The sequence below is a fragment of the Malania oleifera genome, chromosome 9 (assembly GCF_029873635.1).
Source record: "Malania oleifera isolate guangnan ecotype guangnan chromosome 9, ASM2987363v1, whole genome shotgun sequence".
Classification (NCBI taxonomy): Eukaryota; Viridiplantae; Streptophyta; class Magnoliopsida; order Santalales; family Ximeniaceae; genus Malania; species Malania oleifera.
In genome coordinates this window covers 89,979,276-89,999,343 of record NC_080425.1, presented here as the reverse complement: position 1 = coordinate 89,999,343, position 20,068 = coordinate 89,979,276, and the positions used below count along the sequence as shown (strand labels likewise).

Genomic DNA, 20,068 nt, shown 5'->3' with positions numbered 1-20,068 from the left:
TAGAAGAATTACCGTTTTTGGTGTTCATATCTTTTATTCAAGTTGTTTCAAATGACTAATGAGTCCTTAATAGTAAGGTACTCAATTCGTCGTGTAAATGGTGTTGAAGGAAAATCATTGCCTTTACACGATTTTGTAAGGATGTTTGATTTCCTTTTTTCAATTGTACTACCAAGATTCATTACATGAAGGTGAATATCAGCATCAAGTACCAATGGTAGATAATTTCTTTTAAAAATATCAAGGATAACGAATTCAAATTTTGTGATGTTTGACATCATAAAGTCACTTTGAAAAACAAATAAAAATTCAAAATTAGGTAAATATTAAAATTGAAATGTTATTCTCACATATATTCCAACATAAAACATTTATGAACACGTACTCAAGATAAGAGATATAGTTAAAAATAAAGTTATATAAATAACAAATGTTAAAAAAAAAAAAAAGATTCTTACCTTGGAATAATACCAACGAAACTTAAAAGATTCTACTATATCATTAGAAATTTGATCATGATGATAACGTTTTATAAATAAATAAAAAGAGAAATATAGAAAAGATTAAAGTAAAAAAATTTGTAGCTATAGAAATTCAATTTTCTAGTTATTTAGGAATTAGATGCTGTTAATTATCTTTATATATCAATTTTAATTGTAAAATATGTCCTTATGTAGGTAAAAGTTATAGTGACATCTTAAAGGTCAATTTCATAATGAACGATTACGTAGAAATATAAAAAATTATAAACTATTTTTAAGATAATCATACATGATATGTCCATAATAAATCACGCTAATAAGGGCAGGTCAACGCCTGTCTCATACTTTCTCTAAGTCTGACTTTCTGACGAGTGATTAGCTCCGACCTAATAAAGAGAAGGAGAGATTCACGCCGACGCCCTTAAAAACAGAGTAACAGGCGCACGCACTTATGGCTGAAGAGCGATTCACGCCCCCACGCAATAAATCTGAGCCAACCAATGGTCAACTCAAGCCCCTATAAGTAGGGACTGGGGATGCAAGCAAAGGTAAGTCATTCAACACAATTATACTGTTGCATTCAGCCTTCCTAAAAGTATTTCCCTTACTTAGGCATCGGAGTGGCCCCCCGGAGTACACCCCGGGTCCTCCAAGCCTTTATTTTCTTCTTTCAGGTCAACGAGAGTCGAAGGAGCACCCTAACCATATTTTTACCCCGCAACAGTTGGCGCCGTCTGTGGGAAGTCACTTTTAGGAAGCAATATTATCTTGCTCTTGACTTTCAAACATTCAAGCAATGCCGACCTCACGCAATTCCACCTCCTTCCCGGATAACAAAGAACCATCCGAATCCATCCAATGGACCTCCGATTCATCTGGTGTCAGTAGGGAGGAGTTCCTTGCCTTCCAGAAGGAAATGAAGGACATGCTCAACCAACTCTTACAACAGAAGAGTCAAGAGGGGCACGTCCTTCCCCAACCGCAAAAGAAACCCAGCGCAGATCAACAAGCTGACGAACTAAGGGAGAAAGAAGAGAAAACTCAACCCAGCAAGAAGGTAGAAGATGCAAACAGCGTGGACGTCAACCAACAAAGATCCACCGAGCTCGAGGAAAGAATAAAGAAGATAGATTACATAGAGAAGATGATGAAAGAGGGCAGAACCAGGCCCTACCATGGGGAAACATCCCTAAAATGCGCGGAATCTCCGTTCAGCAAAGAGATCATGGAAGCTCCATTGCCCAGCAGATTCAAGATGCCCACCTTTGAAAGATACGAAGGTTTGTCTGACCCCATTGATCATCTGGAAAATTTCAAAATGTTAATGCAGCTGCAAGGGGCTCCGGACGCCATCATGTGCCGAGCGTTTGCTACCACCCTTAAGGGTACCGCCAGAGACTGGTATCGAACTCTTCGACCAGGATCTGTTGGTTCCTTCCAAGGGATGGAGCAAATGTTCATTGGCCACTTCCTTAGTAGCCGGAGAGTTGCCAAAACAACAGGCCATCTAATGAGTATGGTGCAAGGGGACCGGGAGACTTTAAAGAACTTTATGCACCGTTTCAACACAGCGACCTTAGAAATCCGCAACTTGGACATGGGGGTAGCCTTGGCCGCCCTGACAACGGCTCTCCAACCCGGAAGTTTCTTATACTCCCTTGGGAAAAAACCTCCCGTGGACATGGGGGAGCTAATGATTCGAGCAGAGAAATACATTAACCTGGAGGAGATGATGGATACGAGAGGAAATCGTCTGGAGCGGAAAAGAAGAAACAACGGCAGAGAATCCGGAGACGCGTATAGACCTACAAAAAGGCACGAAACTAGTGCGCTGCAAACAGGTCAAAAGAGTAGAGGACAACATAACAAGTTCTCCATCTACACACCTCTAAATGTACCGCGCTCAGAGTTGCTGATGCAGATCAAAAAGAAGGACTACGTCTCATGGCCTGAACCTATGCGAACGCCTCTACATAAGCGGAACATGTCCAAATTCTGCGCATTCCATAGGGATCACGGCCATGACACAGAAGAATGCATTCAGCTGAAGAAAGAAATCGAAGTCCTAATAAGAAGGGGACATCTATCAAGATTTGTCAAGAAAGAAAATTCACAAAGAGAACCAATCGAGCAGAGGAGGCACGGTGCAAAAGAGAAGGAAGAGCAAGCTATTGGGGAAATTGCGGTGATCTTCGGAGGATCCGCCAGTGGAGGAGATAGTGGAAGTGCACGCAAAAGATATGCTAAACAGGTGCTGACTATAGAAAAGGGGGAAACCAGTAGCAAACGAAACAAAAAAGGTGACGCCATAACCTTTGACAGCGGAGATGAAGAGGGAGTACAGCAACCGCATGATGACGCACTAGTGCTCTCCTTACTCGTAGCCAATTACCTGGTGAGACGTATACTGGTAGACAACGGGAGCTCGGCCAACATCATATTCTGGTCGGTCTTGGTAGGGATGAAGATTGGCAAGGAACGATTGAAGCCCATCTCGACCCCTTTGGTAGGATTTGGGGGAGACACTGTTCACCCCTTGGGAACCATCACCTTACCAGTGACAATAGGAACGACCCCGCAGCAGGTAACAACGTTGACAGAGTTCCTGGTGGTTGACCGACCTTCGGTATACAATGTCATCTTGGGTCGTCCATTCCTTAACACAGTTCGAGCGGTAACATCAACATACCACCTCAAAGTTAAGTTCCCTACACCACAAGGAATAGGATATGCCAAAGGAGATCAGGCCGCTGCTCGGAGTTGCTACGTAATGGCCTTAAAAGGGAAGATGGAGGCCAAAGAAGCTCTTACGGTGGAAGACCTGGAGGTCAGAGGAGAGTATCCCCAGATCAGTACATTACACGAAGATATCAAACACATACCACTGCAAGGCCACCACGAAAGAAGTGTACAGATAGGGAATCACTTGCCCGATACTCTGAAAGCAGAGTTGACTGAACTCTTAAACGAATTCTCTGATTTGTTCGCATGGTCGGCAGCAGATATGCCCGGCATCGACCCTGCTGTGATAGAGCACAGGTTGCAGGTCAACCCCAACCACCGACCTGTAAAACAGAAAAAAAGGAGCTTCGCGATGGAACGGATCAAAATAATTGACGAAGAGGTGACGAAACTGTTGCAGGCCAACTTCGTCCGAGAAGTGGACTACCCCGAGTGGCTGAGCAATGTGGTCCTGGTCAGAAAGCCCAATGGAAAATGGCGCACCTGCATAGACTTCACGGACTTGAATAAAGCGTGCCCAAAGGACAGTTTTCCTCTCCCTCGAATTGATCAGCTAGTAGATTCGACCTCGGGTCACGAGCTCCTCAGCTTCATGGACGCTTACTCAGGGTACAACCAAATCCCTATGAGTCCCGCTGATGAGGAAAAAACTTCTTTCGTCACCGAAAGGGGTTTATATTGTTACCGGGTGATGCCCTTCGGCCTAGAAAATGCGGGGGCCACATACCAGAGGCTAGTGAACAAGATTTTTAAAGAACAGCTCGGAAAAACAATGGAAGCTTATGTGGACGATATGTTGGTGAAGAGCATGGAAGCAGGGCAACATTGTAAAGACCTGAGGGAAACGTTCGAGCTCCTTCGTCGGTACCACATGAGGTTGAATCCCTCGAAGTGCGTGTTCGGCGTTTCTGCAGGTAAATTCCTGGGCTTTATGGTAACTCACAGAGGTATAGAAGCAAATCCAAATAAAATACAGGCGCTGCTGGAGATGGAAGCTCCAAGGACTAAAAAGGAGATACAAATTCTGATCGGAAGGATAGCCTCCCTCAGTAGATTTATCTCCTGCTCAGGAGATAAAGGCTTACCTTTCTTTAGAGCACTGCGGAAGAAGGGAGGATTCGAATGGGGGGAAGATCAGGAGGTAGCCTTCGAGCAGCTCAAGCAATACCTCGGATCCCCTCCTCTCCTGACAAAAGCAAAGAATGGAGAAGACCTCTATCTGTATATAGCTTCCACAAAGAATGCCGTCAGCTCGGTCTTGGTCCGACAAGAGGGTAGAAAGCACCAGCCTATATACTACACAAGTAAGGTGTTAAGTGGCGCCGAAAAGAACTATTGTATGGTGGAAAAAGCCGCCTTCTCCATCATCTGTGCGGCGCGCAAGTTAAGACCCTATTTTCAAGCCCATAGGGTTATCGTGTTAACAAACCTGCCCATGAGACAAATTCTACAGCGACCGGAGAGTTCGGGGAGAATGATGAGGTGGTCGGTAGAATTAAGTGAATTCGACATACAGTATCAAACAAGGCCCGCGGTCAAGGCTCAGGTACTCGCGGATTTTACAGCAGAAAGGCTCCCCGAGTCATCCACAAAGTCAAAGGAGTGGACACTGCACGTTGATGGGTCCTCTAATGCTGCTGGGGGGGGAGCTGGTTTCATCCTTTCTGACCTGGAGGGCAACGAAACTCTCTTTGCCCTAAAATTGGAATTCACAGCAACCAACAACGAAGCAGAATACGAAGCCCTGTTAGCCGGCCTGCGATTGGCGGAGGCATTAGGGGTGGCACAGATCAAAGTATTGAGTGATTCCCAGCTGGTGGTAGAGCAACTCAAAGGAGAATTCGAAGCTAGGGATCCAAGAATGAAGAAGTATCTCTCCAAGGCAAGAGAATACATAGAGGCATTCGTCCAGTTCGACATAGAACACGTACCGAGAGTAGAGAATAAAAAGGCGGACGCACTAGCGAAATTAGCCTTAGCAACCGGTTCGGAATGGAAAGACACTATCTATCTTGAACGCATAGGAAAACCCTCATACTAGGAGGACAGAATTAACTCAGTGGCGTCCGAATTCAGCAAGGACGATTGGAGAGCATCCTTATTCCTGTACCTCCAGGACGGATCGTTACCAAGAGATAATAAGGAGGCTCAAAAGGTGAGGAGGAAAGCGGCAAGATATACGTTGATGGGCCGGGAGCTCTACAGGAGATCCCTGACACTGCCCTACCTCCGATGTCTAGGCAAAGACGAAGGGGAATACATACTACGAGAAATCCACGAAGGAGTATGCGGAAACCATCTTGCCAGCAGAGCTCTAGCTCACAAAGCTATGCGACAGGGATTTTACTGGCCCACAATGAAGAAGGACGCGGTCGAGCTCGTAAAAAAATGTGACAGATGTCAAAGGTGCGCAATTGTGCCACGCGCCCCCTCAAGTCTACTCTCTCCTCTAACCAGTCCTTGCCCTTTTGCTCAGTGGGGGATAGATATCCTTGGACCTCTTCCACAGACGATTGGCCAGAAAAAATTCTTGTTGGTAGCAATAGATTATTTCACTAAGTGGGTAGAGGCCGAACCTCTAGCCACCATAACAGAGCGGAATATTACACGCTTCGTGTGGACCTCATTAGTTTGTCGCTATGGTATTCCCTTAGCGATAATTACAGACCACGGGAAGCAGTTCGACAACGAGCGCTTCAAAAAGTTCTGTTCGGACCTGTCTATTAAGCTTCTCTTCGTGTCAGTGGCACACCCACAGAGCAATGGACAAGTAGAGAACATGAATCGGACAATTCTGCACGGACTGAGGACCCGACTCGAATCCATGCAAGGTAGATGGGCAGAGGAACTCCCTTCCGTTATATGGGCGTACCACACCACTAAGAGAGCAGCAACAGGGGAAACCCCGTTCATTCTCGTCTTCGGCACAGAAGCAGTCATCCCGGCAGAGGTGGGCATACCCTCTTGGCGTAGGAAATACTTTAACGAGCAGACCAACAGCGAGGAGCTCAGATCAGAAATAGACCTACTGGAAGAGAGACAGGATCAGGCGAGTTTAAAAGTTGCAGCGTACCAACAGAGGGTAGCCAAGTACTACAACAATCGCGTCAAAATAAGGAATTTCCATTCAGGAGACTTAGTCCTGAGGAAGAGGCGAAACAACCCGTCCGAGCAGGGGTCGCACAAGTTAAAGCCTAATTGGGAGGGCCCATACAGAGTCACAGAAGAAATAAAACCCGGAACATACAAGTTGGAAGATGTAGGGGGGAAAGAAATTAAGAACACGTGGAATTCTGAAATGTTAAAGAAATACTATTATTAAAAAAAAAAAAAAAACGCTTCTTGCAGCGCTGTAATAAAAGTGCCACTTACAAAAGTTGCACTACATCAATAAAGGATGAAAAATTCAAAATACATATTCTGTTCCTACAGACTAATTTGCTTTGCCCCCATCTCCAGCCTTCTCCTCCTCCTCCCCTTCTTCATCCTCTTCCAGATCCTCCGCAGACTCGGGGCTCTCCTCGCCATAGCCATGAGAGCTTACACCATCAAGAGGGATCTCGGGATGTTTAGTCCTCACTTGATCACGACACCTCCTGAATCCAACTCGGTAGGCTTTAGAGGTGTCGATAACAAATTGATTGGAGTCCTTGTATTTCTTCACTGCAGTTCGGGAAGCAGAAGCAGCAGCAGTAGCTTCTCGGGCAGGAATTTCCTCCCTACGAAGGCGATCGATCTCTGCCTTCAGAGCTTGCTCGCGGAGCTCGGTCTCGTGCAGTTGGTTCTGAGCGAGGACATATTTTTCCCTTGCGTCCAGTGTCTGGCGATACATTTCCGCGACTTTTTCCTCCTGGGCCAGAGCCATCGTCGCCAGCTGGGAAAAGGTCCAAGGCATGGAACAGTTAGAGAGAGCAGGCATAAGTAAAAAAAATTATAAAGCAAGTAAAGTAGATACCTGGTACGAAATATGGCGGATTTTCGCCGCAAGAGCGTCAGGAAGGGTACACTGGGCCTGCACAAAGTCCTCGGCGTGAACAGCCCGGCGGAGAGCAGACGCAGAACGGGTTGGCTCGTGAAAAATGGCTTCCACCTGAGCCTGCGAGTGTATAGGAGGAGCTGCAGGGACCTCGTCAGTAAGGACGCCGAAGTCACCTACTGCAGGGACTTCCCTTTGAGAGGATTCTCCCTCGACCTCTCTTCTCTTCTTCCTACTCCGACTCACCCTTTGCTTTCTAGCTTCTCCCATGAGCGATTCATACCTGGTGAAGTCCATATCTGCGAGTATAAAAGAGAAATAGAGTAAGAACACCCACAGTAAAGGTAACACCTGAACGTACACATACACAAAATCAGGGGAGAGAATGACTTGAGGAAACGGGGCTGATTCCCCACTGCACAAGGACACGCTCCTGGAGCAGCTCCTCATGAGGGATAATACCCCGTTCACCAAGTGTGCGAAGTTCTTTCAGGGTGGCCTGCTCTTCGGGGGAAAGTCTGGGAAGGAGATGGCGCACCCGAACTACAAAGGAAAAAAAAAAAAAAAGGGTGAAAAGAGAAAAAGGGGTTAGACGGATAACCTACTTGTAAGCCCTGAAAAAGAGGCTGGGGAAAGATAGCAACGTTACCATCAAGAGGAGAAGACCAGACAAAGGATCCGTTGTAGTTCAACTCTCCCGAGACAAAGAAGTAACGGGTCTTCCAATTATGGATGGAAGAACTGCCTGGTGAGAAGAGTTTATAGCCTGGTAGAGAGTTGAAATAATATAGCTCCTTCTCTGCGGAATGAGACCGCATTTGGAAACAACTTCTAAAAAGGGGGACGGTAGGCTGATGGCCCAAGCGGAGCAGGAGTACAGCAAAACAAGTGAGCGAAAGATAAGAGTTCGGAACGAGTTGTGATGGTGCTATGCGATAAAAACGTAGTACGCTAGAAACAAAAGGGGAAAAAGGGAGCCTGAGACCCAAGTCTAGATAATCGGTATAGAGGCAGAGCTCCTCGGATTTTTGGTCAAGAGCTGACTCGGTAGCAGAAGGTAACCTAACAGTGATATTCGATGGTACAGCAAAGAAATAACGGGCATTCTGCAGGTCAGACGAGGAGAGCTCACAACGAGCGCTCCGCACTGTTGTAGGTACCCTAAAGGGCTGTGAGGAGGTCTCCATAGAAAAAAAACAATCTTGAAGGAAATACTAAGGGTCAAGCGGAGCAAGCAAACAGCAAAGATCAAGAAGAAGGGAAGCCAACACAGATCAAGACAGTAATTTCACACAAACAACAAGGCAATCTTACAAGAAAAGATCAAACATACAAAGCTAGCGCAAGAACAATGAAGAACAAGAAGAACAACAAGACAAAAATACTATAGAAAGGAAAGCATACCTAGCACTGAATAAGGGACTCGTGGAATGGAGAGGAGTAGAGAAGGAAGCAGTCCTGTTGGAATGAAGATGAGTGCGGAAAGAAGGAGTCCACCGGCCTTTATATAGAGAGGAGGACACGAATCCCTGGGGCGGGAATCTCAAAAATTTTCATTGACGAGAAGGATTGCGTCTCGAGGGAGGCATAGGAAACAGAAAATCTTTGACAAATGCACAGACGAGGCTTCCCGAGGACAAACGCCACCTCGGAAACAACAAGTTGCCTCGGACACAGCAACAGACGGATGGCCATCAATAACGCTGTCCTCCAACCCACTTCCCAAGGTAGGACGCATTTAATACCTGCTTTTAGATATCTCTCGCAGGACAGAAGTGTGCAGGTGCCTCGGGAAAGCGCTAAGGACGACCCAATAAATGAGCACGACTCATTGGCGCAGGGCCCAAATTGACGAGCACGACTCGTGAGGTGACCAACCAACAGATGAGCACGACTCATACGGAGGACGGCCCAAACTGACGAGCACGACTCGTGAGGCCAGAACAACACAACAAAATGAGCACGACTCATTTTACACGGAAAGCCCAAACTGACGAGCACGACTCGTGAGGCCAGAACAACCCAACAAAATGAGCACGACTCATTTTACACGGAAAGCCCAAACTGACGAGCACGACTCGTGAGGCCAGAACAACCCAACAGATGAGCACGACTCATTATGCGGAAAGCCAAGCAACGAGCATTATGTGTAACGTCGCACAGCCGAATAGGTTGGCCAGCTCAGCCTGATTGTCCAAAAAGCTCGGCAGAAAACAGCTTGGCACGAGTCCTGCTTCAAAGAGCTCGGCACGAATGCTTCCTCGAAGAGCTCGGTACGAACAGCTCGGCAGAAAACAGCTCGGCACGAGTCCTGCTCCAGAGAGCTCGGACAAAAGAGCTCGACACGAGTGCTTCCTCGAGGAGCTGGGTACGAACAGCTCGGACAAAAGAGCTCGGCACAAATGCTTCCTCGAAGAGCTCGGTACTAACAGCTCGGACAAAAGAGCTCGGCACAAATGCTTCCTCGAAGAGCTCGGTACGAACAGCTCGGACAAAAGAGCTCGGCACAAATGCTTCCTAGAAGAGCTCGGTACGAATAGCTCGGTAGAAAAGAGCTCGGCACAAATGCTTCCTCGAGGAGCTGGGTACGAACAGCTCGGACAAAAGAGCTCGGCACAAATGCTTCCTCGAAGAGCTCGGTACGAACAGCTCGGACAAAAGAGCTCGGCACAAATGCTTCCTCGAAGAGCTCGGTACGAATAGCTCGGCAGAAAAGGGCTCGGCACAAATGCTTCCTCGAAGAGCTCGGTACGAATAGCTCGGCAGAAAAGAGCTCGGCACGAATGCTTCCTCGAAGAGCTCGGTACGAACAGCTCGGCACAAATGCTTCCTCGAAGAGCTCGGTACCAATAGCTCGGCAGAAAACAGCTCGGCACGAATGCTTCCTCGAAGAGCTCGGTACGAACAGCTCGGCAGAAAACAGCTCGGCACGAGTCCTGCTCCAGAGAACTCGGACAAAAGAGCTCGACACGAGTGCTTCCCCGAGGAGCTCGGCCCGAACGGCTCGGACAAAAGAGCTCGGCACGGGTCCTGCTTCGAAGAGCTCGGTGAAAAGAGCTCGGCCCCAAACAGCTTGACAGAAACAGCTCCACACAAAACAGCTCGGCGCAAACGGTCGGCATGAGCTACTCAAGTATCCTAGCCAAAAAAAAAAAAATGGAGAGAGAGGGAGGGAAGACGATGAAGTATTAAAACCGAAAGATGCAAACACAAATAATGATTCAAAATTCTATCTAGAAATTTGAAACTAAGGGGGGGACAACTGATATGTCCATAATAAATCACGCTAATAAGGGCAGGTCAACGCCTGTCTCATACTTTCTCCAAGTCTGACTTTCTGACGAGTGATTAGCTCCGACCTAATAAAGAGAAGGAGAGATTCACGCCGACGCCCTTAAAAACAGAGTAACAGGCGCACGCACTTATGGCTGAAGAGCGATTCACGACCCCACGCAATAAATCTGAGCCAACCAATGGTCAACTCAAGCCCCTATAAGTAGGGACTGGGGATGCAAGCAAAGGTAAGTCATTCAACACAATTATACTGTTGCATTTAGCCTTCCTAAAAGTATTTCCCTTACTTAGGCATCGGAGTGGCCCCCCGGAGTACACCCCGGGTCCTCCAAGCCTTTATTTTCTTCTTTCAGGTCAACGAGAGTCGAAGGAGCACCCTAACCATATTTTTACCCCGCAACAATACACTTTTAAGATAATCATACACATGTATAATGTATATGTTTTACAATATAAAATAAGTTATGCATAAATGGCAACTTAACAAGTTATCACGCCTAGCAAATTTATTTAACTCCTCAAAATTTAATTAAAATTTTAAATATATCAATCTTCATAGAATCCTATATCTTTGGATTTGGAGAGGCATGCTTAGGGTTAATAAAATAATGTCCATTCATTTAGATTTGATGAACTAATTTAATTTTAGTGCCCAATGCCAACGGCGCACACAGCATTTTTCCGACTATTCAATGACCACCGTTATCCGTCGCTGTGCAATCGCTATCCCCGTCGCTATCACCGCTGCCGCCTCGGGCCTCGCCGTTCACGGTTCAACCACTCCCACACCCGCGTTGACAATTGCCATCGCCACCGCAATACCTCTGTTAGGTTGGATTTACGGTTGGCATTAAATTCCACAACGAGGGTATTGCGGTAATTTCGACCCGTTCATTAACTCCGATGCCCACAGCTATTAAAATTTCCCGCGAACCACGGGCCTGAAATTAATGAAAATCCCGGTTTACACTTCACACCTCATTTCTCAATCCACACAAATCTGAAATCTGTCTATACTTCTCTTCTCTCTCTAATGTCGGCGGCGAACCCGCCGGAGTCGGCGAGCAGCGTCGGCCTCGGCTACGGCATCGCCATTGCGGTCAGCATCCTGGTGCTTATCTCGACCATCATGCTCGCCTCTTACGCTTGCGTGAGAGTGAAGGCCGGCGGCGGAAGAGGGGGTGGAGGCGGCGGCCCCGGAAGAGGTGAGATAAGCGGGAGGAGCCTCCAGTCTGTCGGCGGAGTATTGCCGGAGACGGTGGTGGTGGTGGGCTTGGAGGGGCCCGTGATAGAGTCGTTTCCGAAATTGGTACTGGGCGAGAGCCGGCGACTGCCCAGGCCCAACAACGGCCCATGCTCCATATGCCTGTCAGAGTACAAGGCGAAGGATATGGTGCGGTGCGTTCCAGAGTGCAACCACTGCTTCCATTCTGATTGCATTGATGAGTGGCTCCGGATGAGCGCCACGTGTCCTCTCTGCCGGAATTCTCCGAGCCCATCCGCGGGCCCCACACCGGTTGCCACACCTATGTCCGAAGTGACACCCTTGCCCTTCCATGCTAGGTGATATTTTCTTTCTTATTTTATTTTATTTTTTATTTTATTTTTTTGTGTTTCATACTGTATAAGGCAATGGAGCTGATGTTGTAGGAGTAGAACTATTACATTAATTTGTATATTATTCTATTATTCGATTTGATGTGGCATTATTTTTATTTTTATTTTTATTTTTATTTTTTATTAATTAAATCAACCTCGAGATTGACATATATATTTTAAAATTTACAAAATCAAAAAATTAAAATAATATTACCTCCTCGTAACTTATCATAGAGAAAATATTTTATCTGCTGTGTAGTAAGGATAAAATAATTATTTTATGTTGATTAACTTAAAAAAAAAGAATAATTAATAGTCTATTAAAATTAAATGTATGTTTGTCCCAAAAAATGCTTTTTGAATGTGAGTCACATTCAATAGTCAGCCAGACTAGATAAGAGAAAGGAAGGGGGGGGGGGGGGGGGGGGGGGCCGCGGTAGGGCCCGGTGGTGGTGCCTTCGATTGCGGTGGTCAACACCTGCAGCCGCACATTTACCACTTCATTTTAATAATAATAATAATAATAAAAGACTTGGTACAAATTTTAAGTATATCAAATAGGGTTGCAGGTTTTGAATTCTATTTGTTTACTAATTCAATTAAATATAAAAAATTAGAATACTCTGCTAAATGGTGGCATCATTTGTTTTATAATAAGTTTGTGTAAATCTAAAAATAGAAAATATTAAAAAATAATATAAAAAATTATTTTTTATTTTCTTATTAAAAAAAGGAAAAAAGAAGATAGAATATATTTTTTAAACTTTTAAAACTACATTATAACAATTTTTTATTTTTAATAGAAATTAATATAGAGAGAAAAAAAATAATTGGACATAAAATTTTTCTTATTTTTCTTTTTTATTTAAGACAAAATTATTGATTCAAACAAAGGATTAGGAGTTTTTCTTTGCTCAAAACTAGAAATTAAAAGTTAAAAATAAAAAATAAAAAAATAAAAAATAAAAAATTAGCAAATATTCTTCTTCTTAACTGAATAACATCATTCTTAATCTTTCTCATGGCTCATATTAATTATGTACAAATAAAAGAATTTGAAGGTATATTAGAATTAACGAAATTAAGTTTGCACTAAAAAAAATAAAAAATGGGAAAACTATAGGATTGTATAATATCCCAATTGAAGTTTGGAAATGCTTACGTGATAATGGAATTATATGGGTCAGATGAATGGAGATAAGGATACTTTAATACTTATATACAAAAATAAAAAACATATTCAAAATTGCAATAACTATCGTGAAATTAAACTTATTAGTTATATGAAGAAATTATGAGAAAGAACAATTAAACAAAGATTAAGGTTAGAAATAAAGGTCTCATAAAATCAATTTGGTTTTATGCTTGGGAGATTTACCACAGAAGCTATATCTTTTAAGAAGATTAATGGAAATGTTTAGGAAAAAAAAAGAGGGACTTGCATATAGTATTTATTGACCTACAGAAAACATATGATAGGGTGCATAAGGAAGTTCTATGGTGGGTTTTAGAAAAAAAAAATGGTGTATGTAGTATGTATACTGATGTTATTAAGGATATGTACGATGAAGTAATAAAAGTGTAAAGACTATAGATGAAGAAATTAGAAGATTTCCAATCACCATAGGTGCATATCAAGGATCTCCTCTGAGCCCTTATCTTTTTAGTTTAGTGATGTACTAGTTGATTAAGAGTATTCAAAATGAAGTTCCATGATGTATGTTGTTTGCATATGATATTGTGTTGATTGATGAAACTAAGTGTATAGTAGAGGTTGAGTTAGAATTATGGAAAGAAACTTTGGAATCTAGAGACTTTAAGATAAGTAGAAATAAGACAGATTATATGAAATTTAATTTCAGTAATGGTAGGAGCAATATTTGAGACAAAATTAAACTTTATGATGAATAAATTAATAACACTTGTAGATATCGATATATTGGATCTATTATGTAAGCTGAAGGAGAAATTGAAGTTGATGTAATGCATAGAGTTGAAGTAAGTTGGGTAAAATGGAGAAGTGTTTCAAGTGTGCTTTGTGATCGTATAATAACCTTAAAATTAAGAGTAAAGTTTTATAAGATGACTATAAGACTAGTTGTACTATATAGATCATAATGTTGGGTGATGAAGAAACAAAATATCCAAAAAGTAAAAGTTATCGAGATGAGAATGCTTAGATAGATGAGGGGTATAACACTGAAAGATGAATTAAGGAATGAACATATTCGTGGTAAGTTAGGTGTACCTCTTATAAAAGATAAGATAAGGGAGGGACGACTCAGGTGGTACGAACACTTGCAACGTAGGCCGCATAGTACGCCAATGAAGAAGAGTGAGTTAATTACTGTAGCAGGCAGTAGAAAGAATAAAGGTAAATCTAAAATAACTTGAAATAAGATAGTGAGTAAGGATTTAATAGCCTTAAATCTATAAAAAAAAAATGATCTATGATCGCATAAATTGACGAAAAATGATTCATATAGCTGATCCCGCCTAATGAGACTTAATGTTTGATTTTATTATTTTGCCATTGTTATTATTTTTCTTATATTCATTTTAAAGCAGCCCTCTTGGGGGTGCTAAGCTTTCACACAACATTTTGGGGGGAAAATCAAGATCTTTATTCATACTAATCATATCATAATTATGTTTACTAATATATTTTCATGTTAAATTTGTAATAAAAGATTGTGTTTTTTAGTATAAACTATGAGACTTGAATTTACATTTATATATAGATTTAAACAAAGCTTAAGACAATTTTATATAATATTTTATTCAAATTCATATAAATTTAAAATCTAAGTTAAAACACCCAAATATAAATTAGTGTAGATTGTCTTTGTTGCTGAACTATTTTCTAGTCTTTTTTCAAATATAGAATCTAAAACTTATGTCCTCAAAACATATTAATGATAAAGATTAAAATTTTTATGCCGGAAGTTTTGAGTTCGGACTTTTGGAAGAGTTAAGAGGTACTATGAAATGGAAATTTAGTTGTTTCACATTATGTAGCAACGACTGAGGCTAGTGATATTCTAATATATTAAAAAAGAAATTAGAATAAAATTTCTAATATGAAATTTCGTACTCCACCAAATGGTATGTCCTTCACATTATGACAATGATTTAGAACCCATCACTTAAAAAAATATTATGTTAGTATTTATGTTCTGTTGGATATGTGGCTCATATTGAGCGGAATGCATGCGCCAGGAAAGCATGGTAAAGCGAAGAACAAGGAAGGGGGCTGCGAGAAGAAACCGTCGACTGTTTGGTCGACAGTGTGATCGACGGTTTGGCCTCGGTAGATAATTGTCAACAGTTTTAATCCATACCGTCAACGGTTTGCTAAAACTGTGAACAATTTTGTTCGGCGCAGATCACGAATTTTGAATTGGGAGACTAGTAGATTGGGAGATTTCGAAGGATTTTTCTTTGGAGATTGCTACAGGAGTGTTTTAAATACTTACTAAGTCTTCTGTACACATAGGGTTGATATATAAACTATATTTGTAACCCTTGATGTAAGCTTGACAATTTGATAGTCTAAATCAATCACTTGCTCCCGTGGACATAGGCACATTGCCGAACCACGTAAATTCTCATATCTTTGATTTATTGCTTTCCTTTATTCTCTTTGTAAGTGATTGTTCATTGCTTTCCTTTATTCATTGTTGGTTGCTTGCATTACTTGTTCCGATTTTATTTGTTGGTTTCTATTGCGCATTGGCATTTAGACCACTTTGCACAAAAAAATTGGTATTACAACTATTGGTTGCAATGACTGAGATTTCTTTGGCAAAGTTTGAGGTTGGTAAGTTTGATGGAATGGGAAATTTCGAACTTTGGCAGAGGAGGTTTAAGGATGTGTTGGTGTAGCAAGGTATGGTGAAGGCACTATACGAAAGGAAGCCAGAAGACATGGACAACACAAGTTGGAAGCGAAGATTGTGACTACTATAAGGCTTTGTCTGGCCGATAACGTGATGTTATAAGTCATGGATGAGGAATCATTGGTGGTAGTTTGGCTGGAGCTAAAGAGCAAGTATATGCCCAAGTCTTTATCGAAAAAGTTGTATCTTAAGCAAAGACTCTATGGGCTTAAGGTGATAGAGGGTTCAGATCTGAATCAACACATCAATGTATTCAATCCGATCATCAGCGATCTGAAGCGGGTTGATTTGAAGTTCAAGGATGAAGACAAAGCATTGATGCTGCTAAATCCCCCACCTACATCACCTATGTATAAGAATATGGTTACGACTCTGACATGGAGAAAAAAACTCTGAATTTTGAGGATATCACTAGTGCATTATTAGGGTTCCATAAAAGGAAGAAGGTCAGCGATAAGAGTTCACAAGGTGAAGGGCTCGTGGTAAAAGGTAATAAGGATCGTGGGAGAGGCAAGTTTTAGAGTAGATCGAGTAATAATAAAACTCAGTCCCAATCTGGGAGGAGGAAAGACGTTTGGTATTTTAAGTGCGGGAAAATTGGGCACATAAAATCGGAGTGCTCGGAGTGGAAAAAAAGGGAATGCAAAAATTCAAGAGGTTTTGTCAAAATTTGCAAATGTAGTGAAAGAAGGAGACTCAAGGAGAGTGACGGTGATATGCTTTTTGTTTCATCGGGTTCAAAATGCCTCATGGATTCTTGGATCCGGCCTAGACTCGGGATGTTCTTATCACTTGACGTCCAACAAAGATTGGTTCACCACTTACAGATTGATGAGTTTTGGTTTCATTCTAAGATGTTGTCCGCAAAGTTTTCGGGATATGGGATATCAGAATTAATATGTATGATAATGTGGTAAGGACGTTATGTGATGTAAGGCATGTACCGAATCTATGGAAGAATGTGATTTCATTAGGAATTTTAGATTGTAACGGGTATAGTTACAAGTCTAAAAGTGGGATAATGAAGTTGTGTAAAGGTGTCTTGATGGTGATGAAGAGACAAAAGTTAGCAGGAATATCTATGCACTGTTGGGTAACACAATTGTAGGTGGAGCTACAGTTGTAAATTATGAGTTGAAAAGTAACGTGTACTCCCAAGAAGGGGGGGTGAATTGAGTTTTAAAAATTTCTTTATAAATCTTTTATTAAGTCTTTCCCAATCACACAAGTATAATTGATTTGTAATCACAAGTACAACTAAGAACCAATTTAACTTTTAAGTATGTCAATCCAATAAAAAAGATAAGCTTCATTTCACAATATGAAACAAAATAAAAATTTCAACAAGCTTTCAAAATTCAAACTATGATATCAAATAAATTACTTGAATTTAAGTATGTAAATATTTCATGAGTTTTGATATTTATCAATCAATGTACTTCCTTTAAGATTTCCGCAAACTTTGATATTTATCAAACAACATACTTCCTTTTAGGTTTCTGCAAAGTTTGATATTTATCAAACAACGTACTCCCTCTAAGGTTTTCCGCAATTCCCAATAACAAATTAATTTTCAGCAATTAAGTAAGCATTTACAGAATTTATATGTGCAAAAAATTAAAGAGATTTAGGGAAGAGAAAGACATCGAGATTTTACGAGATTCGGCTATACTCAGCTGCATCCTCGCCTTAGGCAAACCACCTAAAGATTTCATTATACCACTCCCTTATCCGGGCGGAACAAACCGTTTACACACTCCTTCAAGTATGATGGAGCTCTTCTCTTAAAGCAATACCCCACGCTTAGTAATCCAATCATTCAAGAATCCTGAACAGTCAAAAACAACAAGAAAAACAATAACAATTTTTGTGTATAAGAAGCACTCTCAAAAGAGTTGATTAGCACAATTTTAAAAACAATATACTTCAATCAATATTCAATATAGAAAGATGAAGCTCAAGTATATATCACCTGGGTTCTTTAGATATTTGAAAAACTTAGTTAGAGCACAAGAATCGTAAGCTTTATCAGCAATATCACAGTAAAAGTATTAATAAGATGACTTTGAAGAGTAGAAAGAATTTTTATTGATTGCTTATTGTAGATGTGTGTTTAATATTTAGGTTTTCCCATGTATTTATAGATGGAAAAAGTTTCTATTTCGTGTTCCCTAAGTTGCTTTGAGTATTTCCCAAGTTATCACAAAGTTTGGAGGTCAAGCAATTACTTTTGGAAACATTCCCACGCTGTTTTAAATTTGAATTTACGAAGGTCAGTCGCTTGAACCCAAAGGTCAGTCGCCTGTGCCTTTTAAATTTCAACGTATTTTTGAAACAATAAAAGTTTAGCTGCTTGGGCCTAGGTCTGGCAAAACGGGTCATAACCCGTTGGGTCACCCGGACCCACCCGTTTAAAACGGGTTCGGGTTTAAAGAAGTTGACTCGTTTAATAATTGGGCGGGTCATGGGTTTACCCGTTTATAACTGGGTTCAATCAGGTTTGGGCGGGTCACCCGTTAATTTGGATCCTTTATATCATATACATCACTCACTGTCCACCCTAACCAAAAAACCCTAATCTCTTGGAGCCTTCGATCTTCTACGCTTCACTCTCCTTTGGCTCTTCTCGGCCTTCGCCTTTCGGTGCTTCAGCTTCGCTCTCCTTTGGCTCTCAGCCTCTCGGCTCTCACTCTCTCAGCCTCTCTCACTCTCTCAACCTCTCATCTCGGTCCTCTCCTCTTGGTTCTAGCAGCCCAGCCATCACCGTCACCCACACTGCACGCCATTGCCGTCACCTATGCCGCACGCCGTCGCCCACGCTGCATGCTGTCTGCCTGAGTGCCTATACAACCCGTCCCCCTCCCTCTCACGATCTCAACTCTCCCTCTCACTCTCAGTTCGGCGTGACAGCATCAAGTTATCAACGATCAATCTCCCTCTCTCGGTTCTCTTTGTCTCAGTCAATCAGACACCGATCTGCATCTTTCTTTTCCCATTTCATCTTTTTTTTTTTTTTTTTAAGATTCAATAAATAAAATAAGTATTTTTAAAAATAAAAAATAAATTTAAAAATTAAAATATATAATTATTTATTAAACGGTTGACCCGTGACCCGCCCGTTTAATAAACGGGCGGGTTAGGGTTGAGATGTGTGTGACCTATTTAATGTTAACCCGTTTATGACCCGGCCCGTTATGATTCGACCCGTTGACGACCCACCAAAACTTGACCCGCCTGCCCGTTTTGTCTCCCCTACCTGGGCCTGATGCGTTTGTAGCCTGACCTAGTTCTATCTGCTTGTCAGTCAACTGATCAGAAATGGTTAGTCGCTTGATTTGCTGTCACCTTCGACCACCTTTCAGTATTTTGGTCATAACTTTTTATATACAACTCCAAATTGGACGTTCTTGGTATCAACAGAAAGCTCAGAGAAAACCCCACAACTATTATGTTGAATACTTTTTAAGATAAGAAACCATTTATAGAGAAAATTGCACATTAATGTAGATATGGTAAAAAGAAGGGAATTTGGAGAATCCTGTTTTGGTACTTTTCATTCCAAAAATAATTTGAAACCTTTTGAAATAACTTTTGACCTTATAAAAATATTTTCCAAGTATTTTAAAAGGTGTCTAGGTCCAAATAATTAACCTAAGAGTTTCATATATCCATATTGAAATCGTTTGAAGTACTTACATGAGACTTCTTAAAAAACTATGACTTTTTAAGAGCTAAGTCTTTATGTATTTGTTTTGCTCTTAGTGTCTTCATGTATTTGCTTTGAATTCCTTTATATTTGACTTGAATTTAAGCTTCAATATTCTTTAGTTTCATAAGATCTTGTAGCATTAAGTTCGAGTTTTCAAAAGACTTTGTCAAGCACTTGTTCTTGAGCACTTGAGTCTTGAATCATCACTTAATCAAATATGTTAAGTTCATTTGCTTTGTTATCATCAAAACAAGATTCTAAACCTTGTGAGGCCAACATGAGTCAGTTAATATTGTTTCGTGTAAAACAACCACACACAAAACATAGGGTACTCTTAACTACATTTATTTGGATATTTGGGAATTGG

The 20,068-nt window shown here is 41.7% G+C and overlaps 1 protein-coding gene across 2 annotated transcripts; it reads left to right on the top strand.

Moving 5' to 3' along the window:
* Positions 1 to 11,097: 11,097 nt before the first annotated feature.
* LOC131163668 (putative RING-H2 finger protein ATL69) lies at positions 11,098 to 15,356 on the top strand. 2 transcript variants are annotated; one of them, XM_058120319.1, is made up of 2 exons: positions 11,098 to 12,057; positions 15,313 to 15,356. In XM_058120319.1, the coding sequence occupies exons 1-2, from the start codon at positions 11,528 to 11,530 to the stop codon at positions 15,323 to 15,325; spliced, it is 543 nt and encodes a 180-aa protein (XP_057976302.1). In that variant the 5' UTR covers positions 11,098 to 11,527; the 3' UTR covers positions 15,326 to 15,356. The 2 variants fall into 2 exon arrangements, with proteins under 2 accessions (XP_057976302.1, XP_057976303.1); XM_058120320.1 differs by lacking the exon at positions 15,313 to 15,356 and having other exon boundaries at positions 11,098 to 12,194.
* The last annotated feature ends 4,712 nt before the right edge of the window (positions 15,357 to 20,068 follow it).

What these genes read in the sequence shown, in the direction of transcription:
- LOC131163668 (XM_058120319.1), top strand. Translation starts at nt 11,528, where the DNA reads ATGTCGGCGGCGAACCCGCCGGAGTCGGCGAGCAGCGTCGGCCTCGGC.